This window comes from Arvicola amphibius, chromosome 12 (assembly GCF_903992535.2).
Source record: "Arvicola amphibius chromosome 12, mArvAmp1.2, whole genome shotgun sequence".
Classification (NCBI taxonomy): domain Eukaryota; kingdom Metazoa; phylum Chordata; class Mammalia; order Rodentia; family Cricetidae; genus Arvicola; species Arvicola amphibius.
In genome coordinates, this window is record NC_052058.2 from 69,078,520 (window position 1) to 69,096,956 (window position 18,437).

At 40.7% G+C, this 18,437-nt stretch overlaps 1 protein-coding gene across 1 annotated transcript; it reads left to right on the top strand.

Annotated features, from left to right (window-relative positions):
* The first annotated feature begins 690 nt into the window (after positions 1 to 690).
* On the top strand, positions 691 to 17,409 carry Tsen15 (tRNA splicing endonuclease subunit 15). The gene is given in 7 exon segments (XM_038350232.1): positions 691 to 774; positions 777 to 818; positions 3,377 to 3,458; positions 3,796 to 3,928; positions 16,780 to 16,807; positions 16,809 to 16,880; positions 16,882 to 17,409. Coding segments are annotated over 7 exon segments (642 nt in total). The 3' UTR covers positions 17,083 to 17,409.
* The last annotated feature ends 1,028 nt before the right edge of the window (positions 17,410 to 18,437 follow it).

Here is an 18,437-nt window from a genome sequence, read left to right on the forward strand (position 1 = left end):
ATTAAAGTCTTGGGCCGCCACAACACAAGAATCCAATATGTTCTGAAGCACCTAAGTACCCTGCCTTTTAATTTTGAAAGTCTTTTTGGTCTTGGTTAATATGTGGCTTTGTAACCATTCCTTGCTTCTACCCTTTTTCTCGTCAGTCTGTCCTCATTACTCGGAGTGATTCTGCTAACTTGCCATCAGTTGGAAGGTATTCATCTTTGGCTTTTTACCTGCATGTTTGCGTTAGTTCACAATAGTCGATCAACATTTCATGTTTCTAATAATCTTGAAAGGTGAGTTTTCTCTAAAACTATGTTTTTACTTTAAACTTCGACGGTAGGAAATTAAAAGGGCCTTTCCTGCTCTCAGAAATTTAAGACTAAGATAGAAGCCTTCATTTCTCAGGCGAGAATAAGGACTTAACGAAGGGCCGAAGGATTCTAAAGTCAGGTTACTAGCGAACTTCCCCCACTCTACAACCTGCCCAGATTGGGGGAAAATACAAATAAAAATAAAGGTCGGGGATGGGGGGCTCCCAAGCGCGTGCGCGCAGGTGAGAGCATCTCCCCACCCCCACCCCGCACCCCAGGGGGCGTGGCCGGCACTCTCCGCCCAGTGTGCGCGGGGGAAGCGGAACTGCGGCGCGCTGGGCTCTGCTGCCGGGCAGGCTTCGCGGGACACCACGGTCTCGGCGTGGGCAGCATGGAGGAGCGCAGCGATTCCGAGCCTACCCCGGGCTGTAGCGGCCTTGGCCCGGGTCCCGTTCGCGCTGGCGGCGCCACCCCCACACGTGGGCTCCCGAGGACGCCTGGATGGGCACACACCCTAAGGTCAGGAGGCGCGGGGCCAGCCGGGCGACGACCCCCTCCTCACAGCGACCCCTCCGCCCGTGTGTGGGCGGAGGACGCACGCCAGCCTCGCGGCGGGGGCGACCCGTGCGCACGGCTGCGGGTCGCCTGCAGTATTAATTTTTGTTTGTTTATATGACTAACACTATTCCTCTCTCTCATTCTGCCAAAGCCGCTCTTAATTCAGAGGCCTCTGATAAGTGGTCCAGTAATACCTGTTTTCCTAACTAGGTAGTCCTTTCTGGGATGAACTGGTTGAATCCACAGTTAACCCAGTTGTGGTTTTGGCTGAGATCTAGGGGTCCGCAAATAAAGTGTTTAGTTAGGCACAGGCACATTACAAGTAGCCTCGGGCCCCAAAGTGTGTGCATCTTCATTCTGTACGAGAACCGAATTCCAATTTTTCGGATTCTCAGAAAGTTTGAGCAAGTTCTTGCACAGGGCAGAACTATTCACGTTGTGAGCTTTTCTGTGTTGGCCTCAAGGCATATGAGGGTAGCCTTTTGCTAACCTCTGGGGAAACTGGTGGTTTGTCTCCGTAAAGCCACAAACAGTATGCTGATAACGAATGAAAGCTGTATGAAAACTGGATTGGTACATTAATAAAATGGCAACTTTTCCTTTTGCGTCATTAATTTAATAAGCATCTAAAATAATCGAGAAAGGAGAATATTTGAAAATACAATTCTGAAAGAAGAACCTTTCCCTATTTTTTGAAGCTTGATGTTTTCTTGCTCTCTTCCATTAATTTTCACTAAAAGCAATAGCATGGAAATGTTATAAATTTAACAAATTATAACAAACTTAACAAAGTATAACAAGTAAAGGGAAGGGGAGAGCGAGAGAGAAAAAACAGAGCGACTAGGAACATGGTGGACAACTCAATTCAGACTTCTCCAGTTTGAATCTTTTTCTGTTACTTACCAACTTTGACTCGTTTTGACTTGGCTGACCTCATTGTTCTTAAATTTTTTGACATGGCTCGGTATATCACAGTCTTTTCACTTAAAAACGGGATAATAGTGTACTTATCCTCATAGGGACTTTTTATAAGGTATTTGACATAAAAAAAACACCATATAAGTATTTACCAGTAACCTTTTAAAACCACATTTAGGTTTGATGTTGCCTTTAGACAATTTTCTTGCTTTCAGAGTCTTTTCGCTTTGAAGCTAATGACTACCAAATCTTCCAGTTGATTTTTTTTTCTTTCAGGATCAACAAGTTGATTTAAAAAAGAAAAGAAATAATATGTTTTCCAGTTATACCCTTTAGTAACTTAGTTTGAAAATTGCTTAGTAAGATGTTACTGGATTCCCCATTTACAAGCTTATTATTTGATTCTTTGAATCAGAAATGCGTAGTACTCTACATGGATAAAATTCATCTTTAGCTTTGTCACATGGACCTTGTAGCCTGACCTCAAATTATGTCTCAGTACTATTGTCAAGCACTTCTTGAGACTTGGGACGCACAGATGCCCACCCTGTCCAACCTGTTTGTTTGCTGTGCAGCAAATAGGAGAAGGTGACCTCAGGTCTGCCCTTTAGGGTTCTGCAAATATCTCATCTGTCCATGGGCTCTGCCCAAGGCTTTCCCTGCAGGACTAGGTTTCTGTTGTTTATAGACCTGCTCACTGACTGTTTGGATGCCCAAGGCTTTATGCTGCAGGACTAGTTTCTGAGCTTTTCCTGTAACAAACAGCAGGTTGAAAGAAGTAGTTTACTTCTTAAAACTCAATTAAATAACTCCCACTTAAGGGAGTGGTGAGGAAATTAGCAGAAGTTTTTCTATTTGCAAATTAGAGGCCAGAGAAATAGCGTGTCCCATAACGTAAGCCAATGAAAATCTTACTTATTTTTTCTCTGCTCCTGGTGGATATGTTTCTTTGTAGACTCTTGGATATATGCAGCTTATTTTCACTCCGTAATTACATACCTATTACTCTTCTTCTCCATATACTCAAGTCCTACAAGGCTTGTTTTACATCCAGTCTGTCATGAAACATTTGCCAGTCCATCACCTGAGAACACTCCCTATTCTGTCATTGTTTTATAACTCATACTGTTTTATAACTCATTTGCCTAACAGTATTAAGGATGGCTAGTTCTACATATATGGAGGGTTTGCTATTGAAAACATTTGAAAAAAATTTCCTATATACTTTATACATCATAACTTTTATTGTCATTATTCCTAAACATACAACACTTGGATTGTATTCTGTATTGTAATTGTGGTAGGATTGCAAAGATTATATGCAAATTTTTTCACATTTCATATAAGGGCATGAACCGTCTTAGATTTTGTGATTGATAGGGTGGTGTCTTGGATGCAGCAAGGGAGGCTGTATGCATGTGTTTAACAATTGCAGATTTTTTTAAGGGCAGAGATAAGATCTTACCTTTTAATTTCCATTAAATCTGGAAGATAACTTATATACATACATATAATATACATGCATTTAGTGAATACTTGTTAAATGAAAAAAATATTGAGCTATTTCCTTCTCTATTTAACAATTATGTTTTGACTTTCAGTACTTAGAAATGATGGAATTAGATATAGGAGATGCCACCCAAGTTTATATAGCATTCTTGGTTTACCTGGATCTCATGGAGAGTAAGTTCCTTGCTTATATTGTTTTGCTGTCGGAGTGTGGGAGGTTGGGGAATTGGGTTGTCCTATAGCATTGTTTACATATAACAAGCAAACATTTTTTGTTTACAAGTAATTTTTCCTGCTAATTTTACACATCCCTATTCGTTTACGTTGAGAATTGCTAGGTTGTGGAAAAGATCAGAAAAACAAAGAGAGGAAGTTGTATCATGAGTGAAGTTCGCTTTCCTGAATATTAGAAGTTTAGCGTTATCTTTTGAGTGAAGTTGGCTCTACTGCATATGGGAAGTTTAGAGCGCTTATTTTGTTCTCAAGGAGTGCTTTCTTGGTGCTCTTTCAGGTAAAAGTTGGCATGAAGTAAACTGTGTAGGAATACCAGAACTACAGCTTATCTGCCTCCTTGGCACTGAGATAGAAGGGGAGGGGCTACAGACTGTGGTGCCCACACCCATTTCTGCCCTCAGCCATAACAGGTGAGTGAGTACTTCTGGTCTTAGTTTAACAAACCCATTGCCTGTAAGATTTTTTGTGGTTTTTTTTTCCACTTTTATAATTTTTATATTTTTATCCATAATCTTTTCATTGGCCTTATTTTTAGTTTTTAAACTCATACTTTACTGTTTTAAGGTATGGTTTAAACGAGTAACATCTTAATTTGCATATGATCATGTGTGTCCACTCTTTCTTTTATAATCATCATATTTGTGTCTAGCTTAAGGTGGATTTCCTGTTTGGAATTCTAAGTAAAAGTCTGTTTTAATTTTTAAAAGGTTACTAAGAGTTTCAATGTTTTTTAAAAAAATGATACAACAGTAAAGGGCTCCCATTTTCCCATGAATAATCACCTTTCACCTTCATTAGCAGCAGTCGGTTCTCCATTGTCTTCCCATTTATCACCTCCTACAATCCCAGATTCCACACATGTGAAACCATGTTGTGCTTTTTGTTGTTCTTCCTTCCTTCTTTCCTTCCTTCCTTTGTTTCTTTGTTTGTTTGTTTCTTTCTTTCTTCTTTCTTTTTAGTTGGGAGATTCCTGCTTTAATTGCATTACTCTTTACAGATCTTTTAAGTTTATATCACTTAGGTTTGTTAAGTTTGATAGACAGTATTTCTATCAATTTCTTATACATTTTCCAATTTATTGGAATCTAGATTTTCAAAAAGTTCTTTAGTGAATCTCTGAATTTCATTAGTATCTTTTATCTCCAGATTTTTAGTTCAGTCATTCCCTATCTCTGGTTAATTTGGTTGTCTCTTTTATGTTTTTAAATAATGAACTCTTAGTGTCTTTGGTTCTTTGCAAATTCTGCTTTATTTCCATTTCATCGATTTCTGCTCCATCATTATTGTTTTTCCATTTATTATTTTTGAGTCTGGTTTTTCTTATGGTTCTCAAACCATAAGGTACACCATTAAGTTATTTATTTGAGACCCTCTCACTTTTTAACTTAAGCACTATAGCTTTGAGCTTTCTTTTACTAATTGCTATACCCCTAGGTTCTTTTGTGTTTTCATTTTCATTTGATCCTAGAAATTTTAAAGTCTTCTCCCTGACTTTGTCAGTAGCTCTCTGATCATTCAAGAATATAGTAAATCTCAATGGGTTTGTATATTTACTGTAATTTTTCTATTGACTTCTACTATTATTTTATTATGATATGAATACCATTTGTTAGATAATATTGCTTGGAATAGTAAAATTTAATTCAGAATGTATTTATTGAGCACATTCTATGTGTTGGTGATGGTATATTGATCAAGATGTCTTAATGAAAGTAATATTTATTTTAGTACCAAATGTTGACTTGGAAAGTAATTTTTTTTTTTTTGTTTTTCTTGTTTGGTTATCATTGGTGAGATGGAATAAGAACAAAACTGTCCTCTTTTCAAATAGTTTATTGGGTGTGTTTTAGGGAACTGTATCTTTATTACTATAGGTAATTGAGTAGCAGGGCTGTGGAGGACAGATAAGCATTTACTCTTAGGACAGGAGAAGTCTATTGATAGCATGTTCTGGGACAGCAGCAGTTCTCAACCTGTGTGTTGCCACCTCCTGAATATCAGGTATTGACATTATGATTTATAAAAGTAGCAAAATTACAGTTATGAAGTAGCAGCGGAATGATGTTATTGTTGGGGTCAGCACATGTGAGGAGCTGTGTGAAATGTCACAGCGCTAGGAAGGCTGAGGACCATGTGGTAGGAGATCTGCAAGTAATGACAGCTTTGACAGCTCTGGGAGGGTAGAGCCACAATAGGACAGTTCAGACCCTTAAGGAGCATCCTAGCAAGGTTCTTTTGTTCTGCTCTGCCTTGCTCAGTTCCCCTAGGGCAGCATCTCAGCAAGGTTTTTCAGCTTCAGTCCTCTAAGGGACATCCCAGCTGGTTTTTCTATTCTGCACCAGCTAATGAAGTCATCACCCAAGACCTCTTTGAAAAAGAGATTTTGTTGGAAGGAGAGTCCAAGAGAGTGGCTGCCTCTGCCAAGGAGGGATAAATTGGCATCCTTTAACTGAACAGGCAGAGAGGCTTATATAGGGCTTCTAGGGGCGGAGGCTTCCCAGGGAGAAGAGCGATTGGTTAGTTTAGTTGGTCAGGGGCAGAGATGCCTCTGACTTCATATTCTTTCCCTGGCCAAGTCTCAGATCCCAGGGTGTGTTTCTTTCACTGACTCTAGGTTCAGAGTCGGGGTGCTCAGTGATTGGTTGGTTTCCTGCTCCAGTTATCCCTTTTACCCTACAAGTTATATGAGTACTTGAATGGGTGAGGGTCTATATGAGTGTAGGTAAACTAGCCTGTCACATTTCTAGACACACATTAACACGGCGTGTCCATGTGCATGGAGCTTCTGTTTAAATCATCATCTGGGGGCTCTAAGGCATCAATATAACATTTTGGTAAATGCCTGGGGGTAAATGCTTTCCCCCAGAAAAAGTAATGCTATGAAGTAACGGCCATAGATTTGCACAGAGGTCACAGAGCTGATGGGTTTGAAGATGAAACTGGGCATGTAGCTCTGTGGGTAAGAGTGCTTTCTCTGTAAGACTAAGCATCTGAGTTCAAACCCTAGCACCTGTGTAAAAAGCCAGCCATGTGCCTGTCGCTCCAATGTTGAGGGGCAGAGACAGGCAGATCTTGAGAGCTTGCTGGCCAGCCAGCCTGCCTAGCCACAACAGTGAAGTTCTATAAGGGACCCGATTTTAAAGGACTACGTATGGCACACAGAACAATTGAAAAAGGCATTCATCATCCTCTTCTGGTCCCTTCATGTGTAATTCTTATGCCGCGCGCGCACACCAACATACACAAACCGCGCACACACGCACACACACACACATGCACACACACCAATAGAACCCACACACACCACACATGCACGCACACAGGCACACGCGTGCGCGCACAACACACACTTTAAAAAAGCTGTCACAATAAGGGCTGCCTGCATAAGTTAGAGGCCTCTTTTCTATCATTTCCAATGCTGATATTGAAAAACGAAGTCAAATTTCTGTTTAGGTGGCTCTCTTTGGGGAAAGTAAAACTAAGCATTTTGGCACGGTCATATGTACTCACAGCTGCTAGAGCACACATTCTTCCATAGAAAAGCTACTTTGCTCTTGATTTTTGCTGAGAATCACAAGCAGAGGTTGTCACACTGACGCCATGATTATAGTGTTTCAGGCATTTGGAAAAGGGTTGGGTACAGGTAGCTGGAATAGAGAAATATTGTAAGTACCTTACAGCAAGGTTGTTTTTTGTTTGTTTTTTTTCAGTGTTTTGACTACTGGTGTTGTTTCCTCCTTTAATACCTTATATTTTTTTTCTCAATTTCAATTTCAGTTTAGTGCCTTCCAGTAAGATACCAGAAGGGCTGAAACTTGGACCCATAGCTGCACACCTGAGTCTTTCTGTAGTTATATGTGCTAAAACTGATCTGAGACAACCACTTCATTTCCTTACATGATCATAAAATCTACAGAGGTATGGAGTGCTGTTTTTTCACATGATGTTGTAAAGTTGTCCTTATTGTCCTTACAATAGCTGGCTAAACTACAAAACTTTCTTGGTGTTAGCAGTGCAAGTGAGGATGGAGCCTCCCGGCTCACAAATAGTGGCGTCCTCTGGGTGAGAGAAAATCATGTCAGATGCCCTCTTTCTGGGCATGACTTCTAGTTCTGGTGTCACTCTGCAGATTAGGAAGTGATGTCAACTCTGCCTGCCAGGTCACCTCTAGAGAGCCGAAAGCCTAAGCCTGCTCATCCTAGGGCACTGAGGCTCCTTTGGCAAGACTCTTGTACAGTGAAGACTCTTGGAGCCAGACTTAGGGATCCTAGTCTGGTTTTCCTCGTCTGCCTAACTTATGTAGGCTACCATATCCTGTTAGCCACAGTGCCTCTCAGAAGATGCACTTTCTTTCTCCCTGCATTGAATCACATGAGTTACAGTTCTTTTTTTTTTCTTTGTTAGAGTTTTTTCTCTACTTAGCCTTTGAGGACCGTCAATGATAATTTTTCTTTAAGAGACATATTACTTACACAAGTACTTATCAGCTGTTAGTGTTGTCCTAGGAGATATCCACGCAGTCTCCTACACAATAGAAACGGAGATAAATTCTTTATGTGATGCAGTTGCATTAATGGATTTGCAGGGAGAAAAGCTGATATTTTAAAACCACTGAGCTGTATAGGGAAAATTAAAATTTTATTTACTATTCTACACTAAAGTGTTAAGAATATTAAAATGTATATAATTATACTTTAACCATTACAACAGTGATATAAATAAGTATGAATATAATTATAGCCTATCGAAAGGATAAATGGAAAGATGTTTTGGGGAGAAGATGAGAAATATTTCAGATTGCTCATGCTTTTTTCCTTTCTATTGGATGCCTGGGACCAAGGGAACACAGTATCACAGATCTTTGCTACTAGATGCTCGGAGTCCAGGGCCGAGGGACCGATAATACCCAGTGTGATTGAGTGTGCTGAGGGATGTGTCTGTAAGGAATCGGTATCACTTAGGACCCCCAAGACCAAGTTCTCAGAACAGTGAGAAAATGAGATTTGTTTGTCCCACAGGGTCAGAGGGCAGGGAATAAGACAGATAGGAGATAGAGGATGAGGAAGAAGGGGAAGGGAACAAGAGAGAGGGGGCAGGGATGTTTGTCCTGGAGGGACAAAGGACTGCCTCTAGGTAGAGAGGAGACAAACACAGCACATAGGAAAATGATGGTTTATAAAGGTAAAAGGGGAAACCCCACATTAGAGATGAAGTATCTGATTTTAATTGGGCATGTTAATTAGGGCGGCCTAAGTCGGGGGGGGGGGGGGGGTTAATTGCCGGACTTCAGTACTTTGATAACTGGATCTTGGTAGTCAGCCTCAGGAGGAGGAATTGACCAAATAAGGGAATAGACTTCGGTGGCTAGCTTTAGGAATGTAATGTAATGGCTTTTAGCAAGGCAGAGGGAATGGGGGAGAAGGGCATGACTTGTTTGCCACACTTGGGCTGGCTGGAGTCCCTTCAGTGCCAAGGACACTGAGGAAGACTGCAGAGGTCTAGGGGGAAGGGGGAGTTTGAGAACACCCCCTGGAACACAAGTCATTTATTTGAAAGAAGCACAGACATTGACGGGGAGAAGGAAGCTTTTAGCAGATGTCATTGTGGAAGCAAATTATCGAGCTGAAGAAAGCCTGAAAGTTATGACAGGTTTATTGTGACTGGGATTAGCAATGGCAGAGGCAGCAGCTGCCTACAGCTAGTGAGAGTGCTCTGTATTTTGTGTTGGAGTTCATATGTGTATGTGGGTGGGGCAAGGGAGAGATGTGTAGTGTCGAGGGGGAGACAGAGAGAATGTCTCAAAAGTAACCATCCCGGAAAGCAATACTCCAGGAGAAGCCCTGTGCCGCTGAAGGGAGAAAGGAATTAGAGTAGGGATTGAGAGGTAAGAGAAAGCTAGAGCAGGAGTTTGCCACCCTGGGTCTTTAGGAAACAGCACCAGGAATGGTAGGTGGTGCTCATTTCCATCCCCATACAGCTCATGGGACACACCTGTGCGGGCTGTTAGTGCAGGAGCATCCTTGGAGCTTGAGGGTGTGCGGTTCTCCTTTACATCCTCCTCACCTCTGCGGAACCTTTCCAAGTTTCTGGCCTCTAGGTGTTGGAAAGCTCTGGGGCTCAGTGCTTTCTCTTCACACTCACTCCCTAGTAGCCTCCTCTGGTCCATGGTTTTATATGTTGTCAGTATACTGATTGTAGAAATTCACTCAATACAGGAAATAACCAGGCTAGCTAAAGGATAAAACAATTATATTTTTATTTATTATAAGGGGAAAACTCATGAAACAGGAAGGGGAAGTCCAAGCTCAGCTGTGTCTCTGGAGTACCACAGAGAGAGAGAGCACCTGGTCCATGCCCCAGTTTTTTCTCTTGGGCTCCAGGAAGCCACACCTTAACTTAGTTCCACCTCTTAAAGATGTTTAGTTAACAAAGCTTCTCCCATCAGCTGATGGCTCCCAGTTTCTACCTTCTAATTCCACTTCAACCTCCACTATGAACTTCAAGTCACATATGTAACTCTTTACTTGACGTGTCTACTGTGTTCTAAAAGGCGTCTCTAATTAGGATTAAGATCGGATATCTTAATGTCGTATTCGCCCTACATTTGTTCCTTTGTGATTTCCCCAGGTTAGGAATAGCAATTTGTTCATTCTGAAGCTCACACACACATGGGGTGAGGTGGGCTGTGTGTGTGTGTGTGTGTGTGTGTCTTGTGTTGTGTATGTGTGTAGGAGGAGAGAGTATCTAGGTATTTCTTCCTATTCTTCATATTTTGATAGATGATCACCAATACTCTTTTTTCCCTAAAATGCATCTGACAGTTTCTTACCATTCTCTGCCACAGCTTCCTCACTGTGGCCTGAGCCTCATTTCTGCACCTTTTTGAGGGTGTTATATTACAACACTTGGCACATACTGCGTGTTTGGTATTGTTTGATTACTTATGTCAGTTGTTTCTCCGCTAGGAAGTAAGTAAGTTTCATGGAAGCAAGAGCTTCACTTGGTTCATTGCTTTGCTCCCAGTGCCTAGCCTGGTGTCGGTGCACAGAACCCAGTATTCATTGTAGGTTGAGTACATTCCCTGAGGCAGAGACTTGATAGGTAATATACTAAAGAATGTAAGGATATTGTTAACCATATATCCTTCCAAGAGTTTATGAGCGAGAGAGAATGTCTGCGCTCTGCTGTTAATTGCAGACTTCACTGGTTCCCGTCTTCCCGCTGTAACTGCGGTGCACTCCCCGGAACAGTCACCAGAGCTGATGAGACAGTTCACCAATGTTCGCTATACCTTTTTCACTGCGTTCTTTTCTCCTTATGCACAGTGCCCCTTCACCCTCTGTCCCTTGTGTTGTCTTATGAAATAAAAGATGAGAAAACCAAGTTTCTTTATATCGTTTCTACTTATTGTTATATATTTGATTCAATTCTTTTTTTTCTCAAGACAGGTCTTGCTCTGTAGCCTGGGCTACTTTGGTATTCACTCTGTAGCCCAGGCTAGCCACATGATGGTCCTCCTGCCTTAGTGTCCTGAGTACTGGGCTTGTAGACATGCACTGCCTCATCTGGCTGAGATTTAATGCTTAAATGCTACATTGTCTTCTTGAAATAACAACTTGGTACTTTAGAAACACTCCTTTCTGGAAGGGTGGCTTTTTTAAAGTTTATTCAGCAGCCACTCTATTTGAGGCCTGAAGTCTATAACCCTGATAAAATGAGCTGTACTGTTTGTCCTCGGTAATCAGGACACATGTCCTCATGCCACCTCTGTGGAGCCACTGCTTGCTGATGACACCCAGCCCTGACAACTTCTTTCAATGGACTCATTTTCTTCCCTTACCCTAAGAAAGGGTAAGCTCCCGCCTCTCTCTGTTCCCTGTCTACCTCTCTCCCTCACCAAAATGACTTCCCAGTGAGGTGAGAGTAGCCACACAGGCACTTGATTCTTCAGCAGCTCTGTTGTGAGTTCAGCTGCCTGTTTTTTGTTTTTATAAATTGGGAAGTGTTGGCTGATTCCCTAAGCTGTGGCCCTTGTTCTCCCTGGAGCTTTTCTTAAGGACTGAGCCCCATGGAAAGAACACAGCTTTCTTGCTGTTTTTGCTTCCAAGTGACTTCTGAGCTGCCCCAGATCCACATTATGGGGGTAGCGTTCGTACAGCAAGATGAGGCTGATGGAGAAATCAGTGCCTTCTGGAGCTAGAGCTACAGCACATACATCCTGCTTAGCCACAGCGAGAGCAGCAGGAGGTACTCCTGTGCATAGAAGTTAATATGATCGTTAATTCTATGGTTCATTTTATTTCAACACGTTTTAGTTGAAAGTATTATTTTCCTCAGCTTCTTGTTCTCTACTGCAAGTTTCTAAAGATTTAAGGATCTGTTTTAGGATCATTAGAGAAAAAATCAAATTTAAGATTTATGAAAATGGTTTTAATTAACTTGATATAGGGACATTACCTAAAACAATTTTGACTTTGTCTTGATTTAGTCTGGTTATCAAATTAATTATATCAATTTATTAAAAAATCAACCCCCTTTTTTCATCATATAGCGTCATCTGTGAAGAGTTATGAAAAGGGGAAGTCTGTCATCAGCATCAAATGTTGTTACTGAGTACCAACAGCCATGATTATTATTGACATACCCTATTCTTTTTTTTGCAAATGAAGAGTTGGTTCTTTTAATAAATAAACAAAAAATAGAGAAACCATTATCTAAACTAATAAAAAGGCAAAGAGAGAATATCCAAATGAACAAAATAAGAAACAAAAGGGGGATATAACAACAGATACCTAGAAAATCCAAAGAATGATTATAGGGTCATACTTTATAAACCATACTCAATAAAATTGGAAAATCTAGAAGAAATGGATAATTTTCTTGATAGATGCCACTTACCAAAGTTAAATCAAAATCAGATAAGCAATTTAAATAGACATATATCCAACCTCTAAGTAAATAATAACAGTCATTAAAATCTGCCAATCAAAATAGGCCAGGGCCAGCAACTTTCTGTGCAAAATTCTATTGGACTTAGTTGAGATTTTCTCCCTGAGATTTCATTGAGTGAAAAAAATGAAATCCTTGTTAGTGTAGAGAGCATGCTCACATGTAGAAATCTTTGTTGGTGTATAGGGCATGCTCACATGGAGAGTTCTCTGTTTCCAAATGAGGTTTCACATTACTGAAAATTAATTAACTTGCCCTTCTTTGCGTCTTAACAGTTATATGTGATTTTAAAGTAGAACTCCAGATCTTCGTTGTTATCCATAGTTTTGTTTTTTTTTTTAAACTATACTAAGGTAGCATGGTCGGTTGGCTTAAATATATTTGTGAGTTTATATAGTATACTGTAAAGGAAACAAAGTCTTGAGTAGGAAGTTAACGCCCTAAGTAAACACATGTTCAGAATAGACTAGACAAGATTTTGAACAGGGAACTTTGTAAGCTTGCCCACATGTGGTCAGGTAGCAGCTAGGTACCATTTTGCCTGTCTCCTGTGAAGATGCACTGGTAAATTTTCCCACATCATGCCCAAGAGGGGATAAACAAACTCAGAAATGGGAACTTCCATTTTGGGCAGCGAAGTTCCCTCAGTCTGAAAACAAAACCTCCTTTGCAGCTCTGAGTTAATTCTCTAGCCTTAGGTGTTTGGGTAAGCCTGAAATATCTTTGCTGTTTAGGATTTTGAAAACAAATATCAGTTGAGATTCAGTGGTGACTGAAGTGGAAATTTCTACCCTCATTTGTAGTGTGAAATATAAAATCCCCATATGGCTCACCACTTACCTTAGGAGAAGCACAACAGACGCACACAACATGCACACACTCACACGAACATATGCATGTGCACACACACACCAACCTTCAGTTTAACAGTGATCATATCCTCAAGAAAAGAAATTGTATAAAGCTGTCTTAATAGGTTTTTTTCTTGTCGTGTTCCTGTTTCTCATCATACTCTGCATGTTAGGGATGCTGAGAGAAATTCACATTCAGGCTGGTCCATTGCAGGGTTTGTAGGCATGTCCTAGGCTTTATATGTGTTGCGTATTGGGAAAGTAAACTGCATCACAGCTCTTTAAACTGATACGGGAAGACTCTATAAACATGCTGGGACTTTGTGCGCCTGTGTTGAACCAAGGGATCCATTTAAGGAGGACTGTCATCTGACTGTAACTTTCTTCCTAGGAAACATTGCTGGTCCACTGTTGTTGGTCTTAGTTTTTCTCACAAAAGCAGAAATCTTAGCACTGTTCTATATTAAGGGAAAACTACCTTTTAGTTGACTTCATTTAGCTAAACAGTTCTTGATACATGCCATTATAATAATGAGGACATTTCCTTTTTTTTTCTAGTTTCTGTTAAATTTTATTATTTATTTAGTATTTTATATTATTGTGACAGGATCTCACTATGTAGCCCTAGCTGTCCTGGAATTCACTTCTGTAGACCAGACTGGCCTTGAACTCACAGAGATTCATCTGCCTCTGCCTCCTGAGTGCTGGGCTTAAAGGTATGTACCACTACCTCCTAGCTAAAATATGTTATTATTAAAAATAAAAACTGTTTATGACTAAAAATTTACCTAACTTAGTCTATTATTCTCACCTTGGTAGTAAATATTAACTAAAGTAGAGAACTTGTAAATGTTATCTTTTTCTGGTAGCTTTAAGTTAGATACAGGTTTGTTTACTCTTTAAGGAGAAAGTAGTTACACTAAAGGACTTTCAATCCATTGATGGTTTTTCATTGCCGTGGCCCCTTTCCATCGAGCAGAATAGCGAAGTCCTCACTAAGACTTCACGTGAATCTCTCTGGACCCTGACTCACGGTCATGCAATTCAACAGAAGTAAGAAATCCCTTTAAGAGCTGAGTCAGGTCTTGGATTCAGGCTACTTTAAAAGTGAATAGTTCCTATGTTCCTACTAAGAGCCAGCAATACCTGTGTAGTTTAGATTAATGATATATTTACTTTAGCAGTAACTATGGATGGCAAGTGGGAAATACCACAATATTTTCCATAGGTAGGAAAGCTGGCATAGTTTACTGTTAACAGTACTTACGCTCTGTGACTACATGACCCTTACATGACTTCATTTCAGCTTTAAATAATCTAATGTGGACTTAGGAGTTCACTGTCTTGATCTACAAGCCACTGTTTGTTGGAAAGATCATCTTAATTGAATTCCTTTTGTGCTCCTGTAGCATTAATTTCCAAGCGTTTATAGCATAGTAAGAAACAGGATGAGGGGCTAGAGAGATGGGCGCAGTTGACTAAGGGCAGTGTTGCTTTCGCAGAAGACCAGGTTGATTCCCAGCGCCCACATGGCAGCTAGCCAGCAGTAACTGTAGTTTTCCCGAGGATCCAGCACCCTCTTCTGGCCTTTTGTGGGCATTTGTACACATTTGGTAAACAGACATAGTGTAGGCAAAGCACTCACATGCGTAAGATAAAATTAATAATTTTAAAGAGCAGTATGCAGACAATTAAACAAAAAGTGTAGGGGAGAGTAAGTAGTAGTTTTTAAGCAAGAAAATGATACCAAAGAATAATGTTTAGAAACGAATGGCAGAAATCTTGAGAATGTTAATATAAAAGACTGTAATATGTTCTCCTCCTGTTACAACTTGAAGAAAAAAAAACTTAAAGGGACAGGGTTATTGTAGAAATTAGCTCGATTTGGGAAATAACCAGGCTAGCTAAAGGATAAAACAAGTATATTTTTATTTATTATAAGGGGAAAACTCATGAAACAGGAAGGAAAAGTCCAAGCTCAGCTGTGTCCTGTGGGAATCACACACACACACACACAGAGAGAGAGAGAGGAACGAGAGAGAGGAGAGAGAGAGAGAGAGAGAGACGAGCAGAGGGAGGACGGCGAGGAGAGAGAGAGAGAGAGAGAGGAGAGAGGAGAGAGAGAGAGAAGGAGGAGAGAGAGAGAGAGAGAGAGAGAGAGAGAGAGAACCTGGGCGTGCCGTGCACCTGTTTTACTTCCGGTCCCAGAAAGCCACGCCTTAACTTGGATCTTAAAAGATAATTGGCTAACAAGCTTTCCCCATCAGGTTATTAAATCACTTAAATGGAAAAATCGGCAGGTGACTTTTACAGTTGTATAATCTCAAATATGTTGACCAGACATGCACTTAGAATCATGGACCGTTTGTGTATTCTGGTGTAGAAGTCAGTATACTAATAATACCTTCCAGCCTCCAGTACCTGGAAACTGCTCTTACCACTGGAAATTGATTTGCTTTATGGTAAACTAGCTAATCTTTTTATTTTTATTTACTTGTTTTAGAAAGTGTTTGGGATGTTACATTTTTACCAAATTTTTGATCACAGCCCTTATTGAGTAGTAATAAGGAGTTTTAGCTTGTAGTTAGTAAAAGTAGCAGTGTTTTGAAGGCCTGGAGTTAGATCTGGTGATTATCTTCAGGACAAGCAAAGTAAATTTTAAGTGTTTTTTTTCTATTTTTCTCTTAGATTTTCATTGTCAAACTATGTAATGAAAATAGTAGGACTGTTGCTACGTAAGTCTAATAATTCTGATATGTAGAAAGACTAACCAGAAATATTGAAATGTCCACATACAGAAAGATGCCGCCTGCAGCCAATCTTTATTGATGTGTCCCCTTGCCTGCCCCAAGTTAATAAAAAACTGGAAGAACTTACAGCATAAGGTGAACGTTGGGCCAAAGAGTGACCAATGGGGAGTGACATATTCAATGGTAGTAGGCTGTAGATGGTAATGTAGACAACAAGGGGACATGTTTATTACAGTCTGGTCATTAGAGTTCAGGGATTTTGAGACAGGGACTCACTGTGTAAACCCCAGCTTGCCTAAAAAACTCTGTGTAACCCAGGCTTGTCTCTAATTTTCTGTGCCCTCCTCCCTCTGCCATCCCAGGCTACAGGTGTGTCCATCACACCAGCCCTACCAGCAGAGTGTCACTTGTTCCACTAAGCTTTCAAGTTGGGAAACTGAAAAATTAGCATCATAGTCCTTAGCCAATTAGATGCATAACCATTCTTACCATTGTATTTTGTAAGTTCCAGATACAGTTAATCTGAGAGGTAGGTCTTTCTTAGGGTGTTCTATGTGAGAAGACAGCTTTAGATGTTTATATTTGAGCCTCAGACATTGCTTCAGCAATATGAATTGCAATATCCTCTTTCCCCTCAAGAACTTATACTGTATGATCTTATTGTTAACTGGGTGGCTGTGAGTCTCAAACATACTTTGTCTTCATTTTCAGGATAAGGGAAATCTTGAAGGCGTCTAGAAAAACTGCAAGGTGATCCAGAACTGCCGATGTCTTTTACTTTGGCCATCGTGGAGTCAGATTCCACAATAGTCCTATTATAAGCTTACAGATGGATTTATGCTGCCAGACCCTCAGGTCAGTTTTGTAGTAACTGACAGGAAACTGGTGGAGGAGAAATGGCGTGGCATGGAGCAGGCCACTCGGGCTTCCGCTTCAAGGGAAAAACGGCTGTATAAACCCCTCAGAAAACTGTCCCTGTCTTGTGCAAAGCAGTGCGTTCCTAGCTATTTTTGAAAAAATAATTTGATTCTCCTATCCTCTGGAGAATTTATTTCTCCGTAGCGTTTGTGAACTCATCATGCATTAAGCAAGTAACTGAGGTGACATGCAAAGGCCAGTGACAGTTTTAATCAGAACACCTTTCTACAAAATACCAAATTACTTGACGTCCTGTTGGTAATATTTTAATACATAGTTGGCATATGCTTTCTCTCCATTTGTCAGCCTGATTGGGATAGTTATATTACATATCTGTCTGATTTTACTCTTGCATGTGCTCCTCCGCTAGCTGCATTTTGATCTTCTTCCTTTGCATTACAGAATATTTCTCTCAGAAGGATGACATCTCTCCGTCTTGATGCTAATTTCCATTCGTGAAAGATTGGATTTGAGGGCATCGGCCTGTTTCGTCTTTTGTCCTCAGAGGTAGTCAGGCTTGACTTAGCTTGTCCCAAACCTATAAGCTTTCTTTCAGCATAAAACCTTCTCGAGTGGAAGAATCTATATTGCTTGCAAATATAGGGTAGTTAGCCTAGAACTTACCAGAGACATTGCAGTTATATGCAGGTTATACAAAGGCTATGTTTAGAGTGGGGGAAACCTGTAAATGCCTACGCCATCCCACACCTCAAGTCAGTGGACAGGTATCCATGAATAGTACATGAGAAATGCTACAATAAAGAAACTGACATAAGAGCATTCGAACACAGTTGTGGATGTAGATGACACAGCCAAGGTAGAAGTAGACAATCACGTCACCAGTTGTGGTCATAGTAAGATGTCAGGGCGGTGAATGGATAACTTTGTCTTCTCTCAATGTTTCATTTGTTGTTTGTATTACTTTTATAATAAAATGTTTAAAAATAAAAGCTTGAGACCTGTAGTAGTCATCCATCATTGCATGGTAAAATGAGCCTCTTGTAACAGCATATTTATTTTACTTTTGAGACAGGTGTTCTTGTGTAGTCCTGGCTGTCCTGGAACTTGCTCTGTAGACCAGGGGTGGCCTCTAAACTCACAGAGATCCACCTGCCTCCATCTTCCAAATGCTCAGATTAAGGTATGTCTCAACACTGCCTGGCTTAGCATTTTTATAGGAAAGTGAATTGGGCTTGGGTTTGTTGGCTGCAGTCCTAGCTGAGTGTCACTGAGATGTCCACAGCTGCCCACGCCTTGTGATACTCTCAGCCCCTGAAGATAGTATAGTGGAGGCCATGTTCAGCTCCTTGTCACAATGGGCTATCCCAGCATGGTTGCTTTTCCAAAGCCAGCAGGAGGTACAGCAGGAGGGGCTTCTGTCCTGTGTAATGTAAGCCCTTGTCCCGTCTGCAACCTGATCTTGTGGCTGACCAGGGAGCACCAGTGGCAGG